The sequence below is a fragment of the Hevea brasiliensis genome, chromosome 17 (genome assembly GCF_030052815.1).
Source record: "Hevea brasiliensis isolate MT/VB/25A 57/8 chromosome 17, ASM3005281v1, whole genome shotgun sequence".
NCBI lineage: Eukaryota > Viridiplantae > Streptophyta > Magnoliopsida > Malpighiales > Euphorbiaceae > Hevea > Hevea brasiliensis.
The window spans coordinates 51,289,683-51,304,985 of NC_079509.1; the positions used below are offsets into that span (position 1 = coordinate 51,289,683).

Here is a 15,303-nt window from a genome sequence, read left to right on the forward strand (position 1 = left end):
TCTACAGCTATGTCTAGACTTGATGGGTGCAATATGCTTTGTTCCCTCTTGTTGTGCAGATAGAGAAAATGGATTTTTTTTTTTCTTTTTATGCATTTTTTCCATTATTGATAATTGGGAACAAAAATCTTGTTTGTAGGTTATGGGGTTTGAGACTAGGGATTGTTTTCTTCCCTTTTTGTATGCTCTTATTGTTGATGTTCTTCATTACAATCTCGTTGGTGGGAGGTCGTATGTGAGCCTATGTTTGAAGTGGTTATGGATCTTGGAAATTTGGTATTTGAGGACATAGACCTAGGTAGGAAGTGGGTATGGGTTTTCCTTTAGAACCTTGCATAAAAATAATCAAACCAAGTATTGCTTGTAACATAATGGGCAGTATGTTAGGATGGGAATTGTATTCATCAAAGTTCTTGGAGTTTGTTTATTCACATCAGAAGTGTTCTGCACTTTTTTGCTTTGTTAAATCTAAAATCAGCGATCGGTTTTGTACTTTTTTTTTTTCAACAGATGTTTGAAGAGATTAATTTTTCTCATATTTTCTCTTCCCTAATGGATTATGCTCTCCATAAAACACCTTTTATTTTATTTACTGAGATGAACATTCATTTTCTTAGATTTTTCATTTTTTTCCATAACCTAAATGGTAGAGAATAAATTGTTCTTTATTCCTTTCTTCTTATCCCACTCCGATTTTAGGTAGATATTTGAATTATGTATAGCTCCTGACTATTTCTTGCAAGTCTTTTCCTCTCCTTTCTTTCCCAATTCTCTCAAAACTACCACCCATATTTACTTTGAGTGGATGATATTTTGTTTCTGAAATTGTGTTCTCTTATTTCTTCATCAATAAATTTTAATTTTATTTACTTGCTAATATAGTTATTGTTATTATTAAATATGTAAACTAACCTGGAATTTTCTTAATTGTACTCCTATTTTTATAGTTTTACAGGTGTGGAGAAATATCTACTCGTGAACAAGAGGTTGCATGTGATCGGATATCAATGGTTGGAGAACTCCTTGGAGACTCAGAAAAAATTGCAAGAGGACACATATAGCTTGAAGCCCTGTGGATTGCAAGAGTTGAATATTGAAGAGTGGTTAGTGCAAATGTGCTTTTAGTTTGGAAAATTTGTGCATGCGCTACATATGGGAAGCATTGGTATTTGTCAATCCTGCATCTCATTGCTGTTGAGAGTGCAAATAATTAATATTAAGTGTGTGTGAGAGTGTCAAGCAACAGGCCAACAAATAGTTTATACATCCTTTTATTTTCTGTTTATTTTCTTTTGATTTCAGGCATTGCAATCATGTGCCATTCTTGTGGCAGTGGGAATGAATTAAAAATTGTAAATTTGTGCAATTAAACAAGCGCAATAGTTGGGTTCATTTCACTGCTGATCTCTGAAATTATCAATGAATCACTTTGTAACTATCGAGTTTCAATTGGTTACAGTTAAATCGTGTAAGAGTTTTATGAAGTTGATGTTGCTAGCTTTTCATCTTAATGAAATCTTCAAAACAAAAAAGGTTTCAATTTATGGTTTCTTTGATCCCAAGTTTATTTGAAACTATATTTGTTTTTGACAAGTGCTACTGGAGATATTGAATAATTGCTTTTGCTTATAAATGATCAAAGGTTTATTTTTAAAAATTTTACTATAGTTGCACCATAAACATTTTATTTTCTAACTAATACTATTGTTTTATACTGTTTTCTTTCTTGACTAGCCAATTTGATCCAGATGTGGAAGAAGGCTCTTGGAATTTTGATGACATAGGAAACCAGAAACTTCCATCGATTCCAGACAGCAAAACAAAAGGAGACGGCAAAACTTCTTTTAAATGTCCTAGGATATCAGTCTCATCCAAGGGGGATGCCAAAAGGAAAAGAGGGAGACCTGTTGGCAAGAGTGTGAAGAGAGTAACAGGCGTTAGCCAAGCTCGAAGAACACGACCTCGCATCGGAAAGCCTGCTAAACTATTCGAAATTGGATCGGATGAAGGTGGTTCATTTAATGATGATACAAATGAAGAAGGGAACAAAATGAGTGGGAAAAATGATGAAATCCATGCTGAAGTTCGCGAGGAAATTCCAGAAATGAAACAAGCTGGAAAAGCAGATTCAAAATCATCACACATGCAAGAGATAGCTGCGAAAGAGGTTGTTGAAGATGATAGACAGGAAGAATGGATTGATAAAGCTTCTGATGTTAAAATTGATGACAGGCAAGCTTCTGATGTTAAAATTGATGAAAGGCATGATGGAAGAGACAAACGGCCTAATGAAGCTCCCGATATTCTAACCGGTGGAAGGCATTATGAGCAGGAGAAAGAAAACGCAGAGAAACTAGAAGTTATGGTTGATCCTGTTCATGCCATGTTAATTGACATGATTCCTAGCCTTGGAATGAAGAGTGCGGAAACTACGAACCCGATTCTGGATCGTGAAAAGCCCCCTGTCGATCCTACTCCACAGCCTGCTAAGAAAAAGAAAGTCAGCTACAAGGATATTGTTGGTGAAATGTTCAAGGATTGATATGAATGCTGTAATTTATCTGGAGTATTTTGTTTTGTTGCCAATTTTGCATGTAATTGTAATTAAGGTTTAAAAGAAGGCAAATCTAGCTGTTGTATTTTATGGATAAAATGTGTTTTCCTCAATGTCTATATTCTTAGTAATGCACTTTGTCTAGTACTTCCTGGTTAATATGTTCACACTAGCTGTTTATGTCATTTCAACAATTTTGTGTGCTCTAAATTCATGTACTGGATATTAGTAAAACAAAATTTGTAACCCCGAACAAAATTGTTTGTAAGTATAAAATAAAACTGAAAAAGGACATAATGTCACGGATTTATTTGATTATTAGTTGTAAATTTTGTGGATAGGTTTGTGATGTGTTGGTTATAATACGATTAATTTTTTAAGATAAATAAAATAATTTTTTTTAGGACTTTTAGGCTTATTTAGCTGTCAAGCTGATCTAAAGCTCATATATAACTTGTGTTAGAATATTGAATGGGTGTGAATAGATTGACCGCGTGGAATTGATTGTAGAAATATTGATTATATTACTTAATTTGATGAATTTTCAAAATTATATAAACTCTATTATTTGATAGAATAATCAAGTAATTCATTCTCCAAATTAATTTTCTTTTTATCTTTTTCTTAATGAAATTAAAGCCTAGCGTTCTTTTCTTTCTTTCTTCTTCTCTTTTACCAAAAAATTTCTGCACTAAACAATAGGCGTGTGAACATTCTCACCTCTTCCACTAGCAACGCCTGATGCCAGCGAACCAGTGTCTCAAAACTCGTCACTAGAAAAGAGCAGCACGTAGCTCTCTGCGTCGATTCAAGCTTTCTGGTGCTTCTCATGCACTAGCGCGTAAGCTCACTTTCAACAATCATTTTCTGGTAAGTTGCCGTCGACAATTTTGCCTTGTCACCTACGACAAGGTCCCTTTTCTGACCACATCTACGGTAATACATATATCTTTTTCCTAATCTTATGTCCCTTATCTCCACTATCATTTTAGCCGATCAATAAAAAACTGTGATTAATGGAGTAAGGGATGTTTCCTTTCCCTTTATTCCGTTAACTTCAATATCATTTATTAAAAATGTCTATATAATTTGATCTCCATAAGTTAACCAAGCAACTTAAAACTCATATATAACTTGTGTTAGAATATTGAATGGATGTGAATAAATTGACCGCGTGGAATTGATTGTAGGAATATTGATTATATAACCTAATTTGATATATTTTTAAAACTATATAAACTCTATTGTTTGATAGAATAATTAAATAATTCATTCTCTAAAATAATTTTTTTTTTATCTTTTCTTTCTTTTCTCTTTTACCTAAAAATATCTACACTAAACAATAGGTTACACACCTCTTCCACTAGCAATGCCAGATGCCGGCAAATCACTGTCTCAAAGCTTGTCACTAGAAAACGGCAGCACGTAGCCCTATGCGTCAATTAAAGCTTTCTGGTGCTTCTCATGCACTAGCGCGTAAGCTCACTTTCAACGATCATTTTCTGGTAAGTTGTCGTCGACAATTTTGCATTGTCACCTACAACAAGGTCCCTTGGGTTTCTAGGTCTTCTTTATCACTTTAAAGAATCTCACCCTTTCATTTTCTTTTTTAATTTAAAAAAATAGAATAAAAAATGATGAATGATAAGGCAACCATTTTGATTGAAGCCAACTATAAATAATATTTTATCATGTCAATATACCAAACTGCAGTTACCCTCTCCTCTGGCAAGTGCCTCTTAGTTTGGTAATCTCTTTTCCTGTATGATTCAAACATTTGTTGGACCATGGATCCCTAATTCTAGTGTTTCTGACCACATCTATAGTAATACATATCTTTTTCCTAATCTTGTGTCCCTTATCTCTACTATCATTTTAGCCAATCAATAGAAAACTGTGATTAATGGAGTAAGGGATGTTTCCGTTCCCTTTATTCCCTTCAATATTATTTACTAAAAATGTCTATATAATAGTTAACCATGCAACTTAATTGCTTCTTCACATTCATAGATCATTTTGTTCTTGCACAGGAGCGGAGTATGGGGAAGGTGATTGGCATAGGACGTGAGTCACAAGGATAAGGACTCTTATATAAAGATATAAAGCCAGGGATAGAGGCAGCACTGGATCAGGGGGCATTGAGCCCCCTTAAAATTTTTAAAAAGGTTGGCGGTATATTAGTAATTTAACTTCCGAACCCTAAAAAAAATTCAAAACAGCTACATCACTTATTTCTCTGCTCTTCTGTCGACAAAGGAAATCATATTTTTTGCAATTTCTTTCTTTCACCTCACCTCACTTCTTTCTACTCCACAATTTCTTGAATCATCTGGCTAGCTCTATATGTAAGTCCTAACTCTTAAACCCACTTTAACTCTATAATTTTTATTTTTATTTGTTTAATTTTTGTGTTTTTTTTGGATAAAATCTTTTTTTTCCCTTATATATATATATATATATATATATATATATATATATATATATATATATTTGTATAATCAATCAAAGAAGGAGGCCATAGAATAATATATAGCAAATCTAAAAATTGATTTGATTTTTTTGTTATAATTATTATTAATTTTTCTTTCTATTGGTTAATTATTGTTTGACAATTCTAGTTGGGTAATTCCCTTTTTCTAAGCAATTTGCAATTAAAAAAAATGATAATAATGTATTAGAAAATCTATCATTTCATTCGTTATTTTGTTATGAGTTGATACTTAAAATTAGACATGTATAGATAAATAGATGTATTAATATTATCTGCTATTATTGTATAGAAAATATTAGATAAAGTATGAATTTGAAGTTTTGAATTGTAATCAAAATTTAATTAATAAAAAAATGAATATATCAAAGAAATTATAAGACTTAACTAGATATTTCATTAATTATTTATAATGTATGTCCAATCTTGAAATTTTACTATAAAAAAAATGTAAAAATTGTAAAATATCCTTGTCCTTTAGTTTAATAATAAAAAGTAGTCATTGTATTCATTGATATTGTTATCCCTTTTCTATATAAATCTTTTACATATTTTATTTGACAAAATTTATTTCATAGTTGCATTGATATTGTTATCTCAATTTTATTTAAATATTGACTTTTTTTTTTATAGATATGGAGTGATTTTTAAAAAGAAAATCAAATACTGCAGAATTATTATCATCAATCAATCAAACCGGTTCAACCAGCACTACCTAAGCAGGTGATTGTTGAGGAAGTTGAGGTCTATATAGAAAACATTCATTCTGATCCAGGACTGCGACCTAACATAATGAGCTATCCACCTGATGTTAGGAATCAGGTACGTATAGCTAACTTACTTAAAGGTCCATGTCAACTACGCTATCATAAATTTCCTTAAAAGGTAGATGAAACTTGAAAACAAAGATTGATTGCATCTTAGTTTGATGAATTCAGTAGTTGATTGGAATATAGTATTGAAAAAGATGCTGCATATTGTTTATGTTGTTATCTTTTTCCAACTGGGCATAGTGAAAGAGGTCATAATGCTTTTGTATCTGAAGGTTTTACTAATTGGCAAAAGAAAGAAAGATTGAGAGAACATGTAGGTGACCATAATAGTGATCATAATAAATGTTGGTTAGCTTGTGAAGATTTGATGAACCAAGCTCAACACATTGAAGTTTATTTTTCAAAACAATCAGAATAATAAAAAATTGAATATCGTTGTAGGTTAAATACATCAATTATAGTTTTAAGATTTTTAATGCAGTACTATTTTATTTTGCATTTTTTTCCAGTCCATTACCAATTTCCTTAGCAATTTCAGACTTTATTAATGTGCCTCCTACCCATTCTCTCGAGTCCTTGCACAAAATGGTTGCTGAGAATGGGGGAACTTTCTCAATGAATTTAAATAAATCAGTTACTCACTGTGTAGCAGCTGAAAGCAAGGGTCTCTCTCTCTCTCTCTCTCTCTCTCTCTCATGCATGTACACATAATCTTACTACTTACATTCACTCAAACACAACTTTTGTTAGTGGAACTGTATGATTAAAAGGAGTCTCTTTCTCAGGGATTAAATATCAGGCAGGAAAGCGTCATGGAGATATTATTCATTGCTCTTGGGTATTGGATTGTTGTTCACAAAAGAAGCTCCTTCCTTTACAGCCAAAGTTGGTTCTGCTTTCATTTAATTTATCGTTTTTTAAGCTTACACACGTGCACATTATTAATTGGATGGTACAGTGAGTGTTTTTGACTGCAAATATACTTTTGAAGGCACTTCCTCTTCCTTTCTGACTCTTCAAAGAAGAAGTTACAGGAAGAAATTGATGAATTTTCTGATTCTTACTACTGGGAGGTAGATCTTGCAGATATCAAACAGGTATATTTACATTCTAGCATTTTCTGTTGTCAACACATATTTGGTTTATCAATTGGCTTATTACATATCAAAACCATAGTAGGAAAAAATAGATTTCTGAAAAATATAGCTCAAAGTTATGGTAATTGAACAGTGAGCAAATTTTCTGGACAAGAATGAAATGGTTGGTTAACTAATTTTCTGGAATGAAATGAAATAAGTTGTTATCTGAGCCTGTGGTTAACCATTGGTTCTGGTTCAGTCTATCAGTTATTATTTTTCAACCAAAATGGTACCTTTTGAATTATTGTTTTGCCTCTTGGGTGTTAGAAAAAATCTCATTTAAATCAAGCACATCTATAGGTTTTCAAATCATTCAGCCACACAGAAAAGCAGAACATGAATATCCAACTAGACTATGGACAAGGGAATAGGTGAATGAGTTTGAGAATACAAAATAAAATTATAGGTTGTGGAAAATCAATATGAATTTATATTCCTATTTAATATAGGATTTATATTCCTAATTAAGTAGAGTAATTATAGGAGATTTGTATATAAATATGTAATGTTTTATTTTCTAGATATAATGAGAATAAAGATGTATCTCTTCATGGTTCTTTCCCTTCTATTCCTTTCTTCCCTTTCTTGTAGCATACTATCTTCATCCAATCTAACTTCTCAAGTGTACGTAACTCCAAGGACTAACTTAATCCTTTCTTTTTTTCTATTCACTCATTCCGCTTCATCTTTCAGGCTAGTATCAACTATAATTCTCATTCAATTTCTATACTCTTCTTCCCCATATATCATAGTTTATTGCTTGTATTTTGCATTCTCTTTACTTTTTTCTCTCCTATGATGTAGACAATGTTAATTCCCTTCGTATTCATCATGATTACTAGCTTCATCAATTTCTCTGTTTGTCTAAGCAAAATGGAATAGTTTCTTTGGCCACAATCATTTGTTATGCAATGTTGTCAAAAGTGCTCAGGGCATAAAGCTAGATGATTGTGTTCAGCAAGGTGCTGTAGTGCCATAAACCTTCTATGTGAGATGCCTTCATATAAGTGGTTGCTTTTTGGACTTGATTGTGCCCAGTGCCAAGCTCCAAGTGCTTGAATCATGTGCCTCACATAACACTTGGTTTTAGGTCCCATTTTTCTTGGATGGAGAATGGACCAACTGATTGTCATTAACAAAATGATTATCTAATGGTCAGAAATGAAAGCTTTTATAAGAAAAAAAGGTGATCCAGTGTGGGCTCTGGATAGCGTTGATGCATCCAGCCTTACCTTGCTTTGCAGATGGGCTGTTTTTGTGGCTTGAATTTCTAGGTCACAAATGGAGTAACTTTACTGTTACATCAAAGCTACCTATAAGGTTGTTTTAGATGCAGAAAATTTAATGCTGATTAGATAGCAATCAGAAAATTTAGTTTTAGGAGTCAAATCAATGTTAATTTTTTTTTTGGCACTATTGGTCCTTTCTAATTACCCCTTTTTTTTTTTTTTCCTTTTATCCTCTTTTTTGATTCAGTCTCTCCAACTTTTAATGTTTCCATTTTTTAATATAATACTAGTCCTACCATTGATGAACTTTTCTGGTTTTTTAAATCTCACTTCTTTCTTTTTCTATCTACTTTATGCACATTTTTTTTGTTAATTCCTACTTTATCTCTGCTGTTTTTCTCTGGGCAATTTTTTAATCTTGTCTTCCTTCCTCCTTTCCTTGTTGGAGTATTCTTGCTTTACTCGTATAAAGATGGGAGATGAGAATGGAAGAAGTTGAGTTACTAGATATAGATTGTGAAAAAGTAATTGTGAAGAAGTTCATGGATAGATAGTAAATAGCAGATGGGCTACAATTTTCCTTGCAAATGAATATAAATAATATAACCTTTTCCTTTAAAATACAGACATATAATATAATATAACAATAGTAGTGAAGGATAATAAGTCATCAGAATAAAGGAGAAAAATGTTTGAACAATCATTTTGCTGGACTAGAACTTGTGTGGATAGCTGCTAAGGCAAACAACCTATCCATTTCACCACATGCAAACTGGTTACATATCTGTACCTGTTCGCTACATATATTGGTCGGTTTGATTAATTATCAGTCTCCTAAATGGAAGCACCAAAACCAAATGAGAACCCAAAAATAATAAAGTATGAAGTAAAATAAAAACTCAAAAAAAAAAAAAAGAACTGAACTAATCAATTTGGTTTTCCTATATTCTAGGTTTGGATTTTCATTTTGACCAGGTTTTAATTTTCTTTTGGATTTTTTTTATAATCCCTAGGAAGCACTGATTCTTTAGTATATTGGAATTTGGATGATGCACACAGCAAATTTTGAGGGCAAATGCAAGAAATTGAAGTTATACCATTTCATTTTTCCAGCTTCTAGACAGCATAAATACTTCAGAAGATGCCAACAGAATTGAATATTTTAAGAGAAAGTACTGTCCAAAGGATAAATGGTCTCGCTTTCATGGCTGCTCTATGTACTTCTACCTTTCAACACTGTCTCTGTAAGGTCTCCTATCTATCATGGCTTCAGATTAATATTCTATATCCTTTGAATGAACCAACTTTTTGTGGTTTTAATCATTTTATAGATAATTAATTACTTTGTGGTGAATTCACTATTTCTTTAAGAACACCTGATTGGGAATCCATTATGGGACTTAAACTGAGGAGATGGAAGCTTGAAGTTCTTATGGGTGGTGGCCAAGTCAGCAATAATCTTGCTAATGCTACCCATATGGTGGTCCTGACTGTTCCAGGATCCAAAGTGGATTTTGATACTCTTATAAAGAGGTACTCCAAATATCATTTTACATTCTGCTGCATGATACAGTTTTTGATAAATTATGCCTTCTGTTCATACAAGTTTTTATGCTTACGTCATGCAAGTTTTTGTGCTTACTTCTGAATGTAATGTGGCAGCAAAGGATACAATGCTGAACTGACTTCTAAATTAATCATTCTAGGCTGATTTCATTATTATTTTTACTTTTCATATGTTGTACATTATAAATTGGTTCTTAGAAGGGTTGTAAGGTTAAGTAGTCTAAGCATTTGGATAAATTATTATTAGAGAAAATTAATATTTAGTCATCTATTTTAACGAAACTAATTGCTTGATCCTCCTATTTTGAAAAATACACTAATTAGTCCATGTATTTTTGTTTTGTTTACTCTTTAGTCCCCCCAGTTATTTTAGGTGTTAGTGAAGCATGAAAAGTCCAAAATGTCTTAAAAATTTATAATTCAATTTTAGATTAAGTTGCTTGTTTGAATTTCATTCAGTCTCTATAATTTGAAAAACAAAACTATATAATTTTTCTATTTTCTAAGTCTTAAACTATTTAGTACCCATAACGATAATTTTTCTCCTTTGAATGTATTGATTAACAGAAAACTTAATTAAAACTGGACAAAGGGACTAAAGAGTAACGGGGACTAACTAATGTATTTTTTAAAATACAAGGACCAAGTAGTTATTTTCGTTATAGTTGGGTCTAACCAGCTCACTATTTCCTACCTATAAGTGATGTTGATAGGGGTGTTGGGTTTGATGGTGTGTTGCAATTTGCCATTCTATTTTCATTTTATTTGTGGAATGTGTGCATATCATTTTCTTTTTCCCTAAAATGTCAGGCTTGAAAATTAATGCTTAAGAGTGGTATGGACAAAAATTGTGGTTGGATGTTTATGCCGTTGGCATCTTTAGTCATGTGTATGGTCCAAGATTGGCCCATCACTAACTTAGCAATTCCGTCAGTTAACTCTACAGCTATGTAGACTTGATGGGTGCAATATGCTTTGTTCTCTCTTGTTGTGCAGATAGAGAAAATGGATTTTTTTTTTCTTTTTATGCATTTTTTCCATTATTGATAATTGGGAACAAAAATCTTGTTTGTAGGTTATGGGGTTTGAGACTAGGGATTGTTTTCTTCCCTTTTTGTATGCTCTTATTGTTGATGTTCTTCATTACAATCTCGTTGGTGGGAGGTCGTATGTGAGCCTATGTTTGAAGTGGTTATGGATCTTGGAAATTTGGTATTTGAGGACATAGACCTAGGTAGGAAGTGGGTATGGGTTTTCCTTTAGAACCTTGCATAAAAATAATCAAACCAAGTATTGCTTGTAACATAATGGGCAGTATGTTAGGATGGGAATTGTATTCATCAAAGTTCTTGGAGTTTGTTTATTCACATCAGAACTGTTCTGCACTTTTTTGCTTTGTTAAATCTAAAATCAGCGATCGGTTTTGTACTTTTTTTTTTTTCAACAGATGTTTGAAGAGATTAATTTTTCTCATATTTTCTCTTCCCTAATGGATTATGCTCTCCATAAAACACCTTTTATTTTATTTACTGAGATGAACATTCATTTTCTTAGATTTTTCATTTTTTTCCATAACCTAAATGGTAGAGAATAAATTGTTCTTTATTCCTTTCTTCTTATCCCACTCCGATTTTAGGTAGATATTTGAATTATGTATAGCTCCTGACTATTTCTTGCAAGTCTTTTCCTCTCCTTTCTTTCCCAATTCTCTCAAAACTACCACTCATATTTACTTTGAGTGGATGATATTTTGTTTCTGAAATTGTGTTCTCTTATTTCTTCATCAATAAATTTTAATTTTATTTACTTGCTAATGTAGTTATTGTTATTATTAAATATGTAAACTAACCTTGAATTTTCTTAATTGTACTCCTATTTTTATAGTTTTACAGGTGTGGAGAAATATCTACTCAAGAACAAGAGGTTGCATGTGATCGGATATCAATGGTTGGAGAACTCCTTGGAGACTCAGAAAAAATTGCTAGAGGACGCATATAGCTTGAAGCCCTGTGGATTGCAAGAGTTGTATATTGAAGAGTGGTCAGTGCAAATGTGCTTTTAGTTTGGAAACTTTGTGCATGCGCTGCATATGGGAAGCATTGATATTTGTCAATCCTGCATCTCATTGCTGTTTAGAGTGCAAATAATTAATATTAAGTGTGTGTGAGAGTGTCAAGCAACAGGCCAACAAATAGTTTATACATCCTTTTATTTTCTGTTTATTTTCTTTTGATTTTAGGCATTGCAATCATGTGCCATTCTTGTGGCAGTGGGAATGAATTAAAAATTGTAAATTTGTGCAATTAAACAAGCGCAATAGTTTGGTTCATTTCACTGCTGATCTCTGAAATTATCAATGAATCACTTTGTAACTATCGAGTTTCAATTGGTTACAGTTAAATCGTGTAAGAGTTTTATGAAGTTGATGTTGCTAGCTTTTCGTCTTAATGAAATCTTCAAAACAAAAAAGGTTTCAATTTATGGTTTCTTTGATCCCAAGTTTATTTGAAACTATATTTGTTTTTGACAAGTGCTACTGGAGATATTGAATAATTGCTTTTGCTTATAAATGATCAAAGGTTTATTTTTAAAAATTTTACTATAGTTGCACCATACACATTTTATTTCCTGACTAATACCATTGTTTTATACTGTTTTCTTCCTTGACTAGCCAATTTGATCCAGATGTGGAAGAAGGCTCTTGGAATTTTGATGGCATAGGAAACCAGAAACTTCCATCGATTCCAGACAGCAAAACAAAAGGAGACGGCAAAACTTCTTTTAGATGTCCTAGGATATCAGTCTCATCCAAGGGGGATGCCAAAAGGAAAAGAGGGAGACCTGTTGGCAAGAGTGTGAAGAGAGGAACAGGCGTTAGCCAAGCTCGAAGAACACGACCTCGCATCGGAAAGCCTGCTAAACTATGTGAAATTGGATTGGATGAAGGTGGTTCATTTGATGATGATACAAATGAAGAAGGGAACAAAATGAGTGGGAAAACCCATGAAATCCATGCTGAAGTTAGCGAGGAAATTCCAGGAATGAAACAAGCTGGAAAAGCAGATTCAAAATCATCACACATGCATGAGATAGCTGAAAAAGAGGTTGTTGAAGATGATAGACAGGAAGAATGGATTGCTAAACCTTCTGATGTTAAAATTGATGAAAGGCAAGCTTCTGATGTTAAAATTGATGAAAGGCATGATGGAAGAGACAAACGGCCTAATGAAGCTCCTGATATCCTAACCGGTGGAAGGCATTATGAACAGGAGAAAGAAAACACAGAGAAACTAGAAGTTATGGTTGATCCTGTTCATGCCATGTTAATTGACATGATTCCTAGCCTTGGAATGAAGAGTGCGGAAACTACGAACCCGATTCTGGATCGTGAAAAGCCCCCTGTCGATCCTACTGCACAGCCTGCAAAGAAAAAGAAAGTCAGCTACAAGGATATTATTGGTGAAATGTTCAAGGATTGATATGAATGCTGTAATTTATCTGGAGTATTTTGTTTTGTTGCCAATTTTGCATGTAATTGTAATTTAGGTTTAAAAGAAGGCAAATCTAGCTGTTGTATTTTATGGATAAGATGTGTTTTCCTCATTGTCTATGTTCTTAGTAATGCACTTTGTCTAGTAGTTCATATATTTGCTCAATTAAACATTATGCATGAATAGAAGAACCTAAATAGATAGCAGTTGAGTTATGCTTAGGCTCCCTAGTGTTTTTTTTCATTTGTTTATCAGTTCTCTATTTTTAAAAAAAAAACTAATGTATTATTAACTTATATTTCGATTACTACTACTAGGTTTCCTTTCATCAAAAATCCGTTTCCGTGTGGTTGGTCCCAAGCAGAAAAGACAAAAAGAAAGAAACAAACTCATTTTGGCCTCCTCATTGAACACCATTGAAAATGATTTTAAGCAAAAATAAAAAATAATAAATATTTATTTATTTAGTAGCTCTCTTAAAATAAATTATTTTATTCTAGGTTAATATGTTCGTACTTGCTTTTTATGTCATTTCAACAATTTTGTGTGCTCTAAATTCATGCACTGGATATTAGTAAAACAAAATTTGGAACCCCGAACAAAATTGTTTGAAGTATAAAATAAAACTGAAAAAGGACATAATGTCACGGATTTATTTGATTATTAGTTTTAAATTTTGTGGACAGGTTTGTGATGTGTTGGTTATAATACGATTAATTTTTTAACATAAATAAAATAATTTTTTTTAGAACTTTTAGGCTTATTTAGCTGTCAAGCTGATCTAAAGCTCATATATAACTTGTGTTAGATATTGAATGGGTGTGAATGGATTGACTGCATGGAATTGATTGTAGAAATATTTGATTATATTACCTAATTTGATGTATTTTCAAAATTATATAAACTTTATTATTCGATAGAATAATCAAGTAATTTATTCTCCAAATTAAATTTCTTTTTATCTTTTTCTTAATGAAATTAAAGCCTAGGGTTTTTTTTTTTTTTTTTTTCTTTTACCTAAAAATTTCTACACTAAACAATAGGTGTGTGGACATTCTCACCTCTTGCACTAGCAACGCCAGATGCCAGCAAACCAGTCTCTCAAAACTCGTCACTAGAAAACAGCAGCACGTAGCTCTGTGCGTCGATTCAAGCTTTCTGGTGCTTCTCATGCACTAGCGCGTAAGCTCACTTTCAACAATCATTTTCTGGTAAGTTGCCGTAAACAATTTTTCCTTGTCACCTACGACAAGGTCCCTTTTCTGACCACATCTACGGTAATACATATATCTTTTTCCGAATCTTATGTCCCTTATCTCCACTATCATTTTAGCCGATCAATAAAAAACTGTGATTTATGGAGTAAGGGATGTTTCCTTTCCCTTTATTCCGTTAACTTCAATATCATTTATTAAAAATGTCTATATAATTTGATCTCCATAAGTTAACCAAGCAACTTAAAACTCATATATAACTTGTGTTAGAATATTGAATGGGTGTGAATAAATTGACCGCGTGGAATTGATTGTAGGAATATTGATTATATAACCTAATTTGATATATTTTTAAAACTATATAAACTCTATTGTTTGATAGAATAATTAAATATTTCATTCTCTAAAATATTTTTTTTTTTTAATCTTTTCTTTCTTTTCTCTTTTACCTAAAAATATCTACACTAAACAATAGGTGTGTAAACGTTCTCACCTCTTCCACTAGCAATGCCAGATGCCGGCAAAACACCGTCTCAAAAATCGTCACTAGAAAACGGCAGCACGTAGCCCTATGCGTCAATTAAAGCTTTCTGGTGCTTCTCATGCACTAGCGCGTAAGCTCACTTTCAACGATCATTTTCTGGTAAGTTGTCGTCGACAATTTTGCATTGTCACCTACAACAAGGTCCCTTGGGTTTCTAGGTCTTCTTTATCACTTTAAAGAATCTCACCCTTTCATTTTCTTTTTTAATTTAAAAAAATAGAATAAAAAATGATGAATGATAAGGCAACCATCTTGATTGAAGCTAACTATAAATAATATTTTATCATGTCAATATACCAAACTGC

The 15,303-nt window shown here is 32.4% G+C and overlaps 2 protein-coding genes across 2 annotated transcripts in view; both read left to right on the top strand.

Annotated features, from left to right (window-relative positions):
* The window catches only part of LOC110640066 (DNA ligase 4), a 31,482-nt gene extending 28,769 nt beyond the window's left edge, over window positions 1–2,713 (top strand). The window contains exons 26-27 of the mRNA XM_021791241.2: window positions 948–1,103; window positions 1,735–2,713. Coding sequence (XP_021646933.2) covers window positions 948–1,103; window positions 1,735–2,542 — 964 coding nt within the window. The 3' untranslated portion in view covers window positions 2,543–2,713. The remainder of the gene's footprint in view (window positions 1–947; window positions 1,104–1,734) is intronic.
* Window positions 2,714–6,806: 4,093 nt separating this feature from the next.
* On the top strand, window positions 6,807–13,352 carry LOC131175443 (DNA ligase 4-like). The gene is made up of 5 exons (XM_058139801.1): window positions 6,807–6,912; window positions 9,297–9,432; window positions 9,555–9,716; window positions 11,634–11,789; window positions 12,421–13,352. The coding sequence occupies exons 2-5, from the start codon at window positions 9,374–9,376 to the stop codon at window positions 13,226–13,228; spliced, it is 1,185 nt and encodes a 394-aa protein (XP_057995784.1). The 5' UTR covers window positions 6,807–6,912; window positions 9,297–9,373; the 3' UTR covers window positions 13,229–13,352.
* Window positions 13,353–15,303: the final 1,951 nt, after the last annotated feature.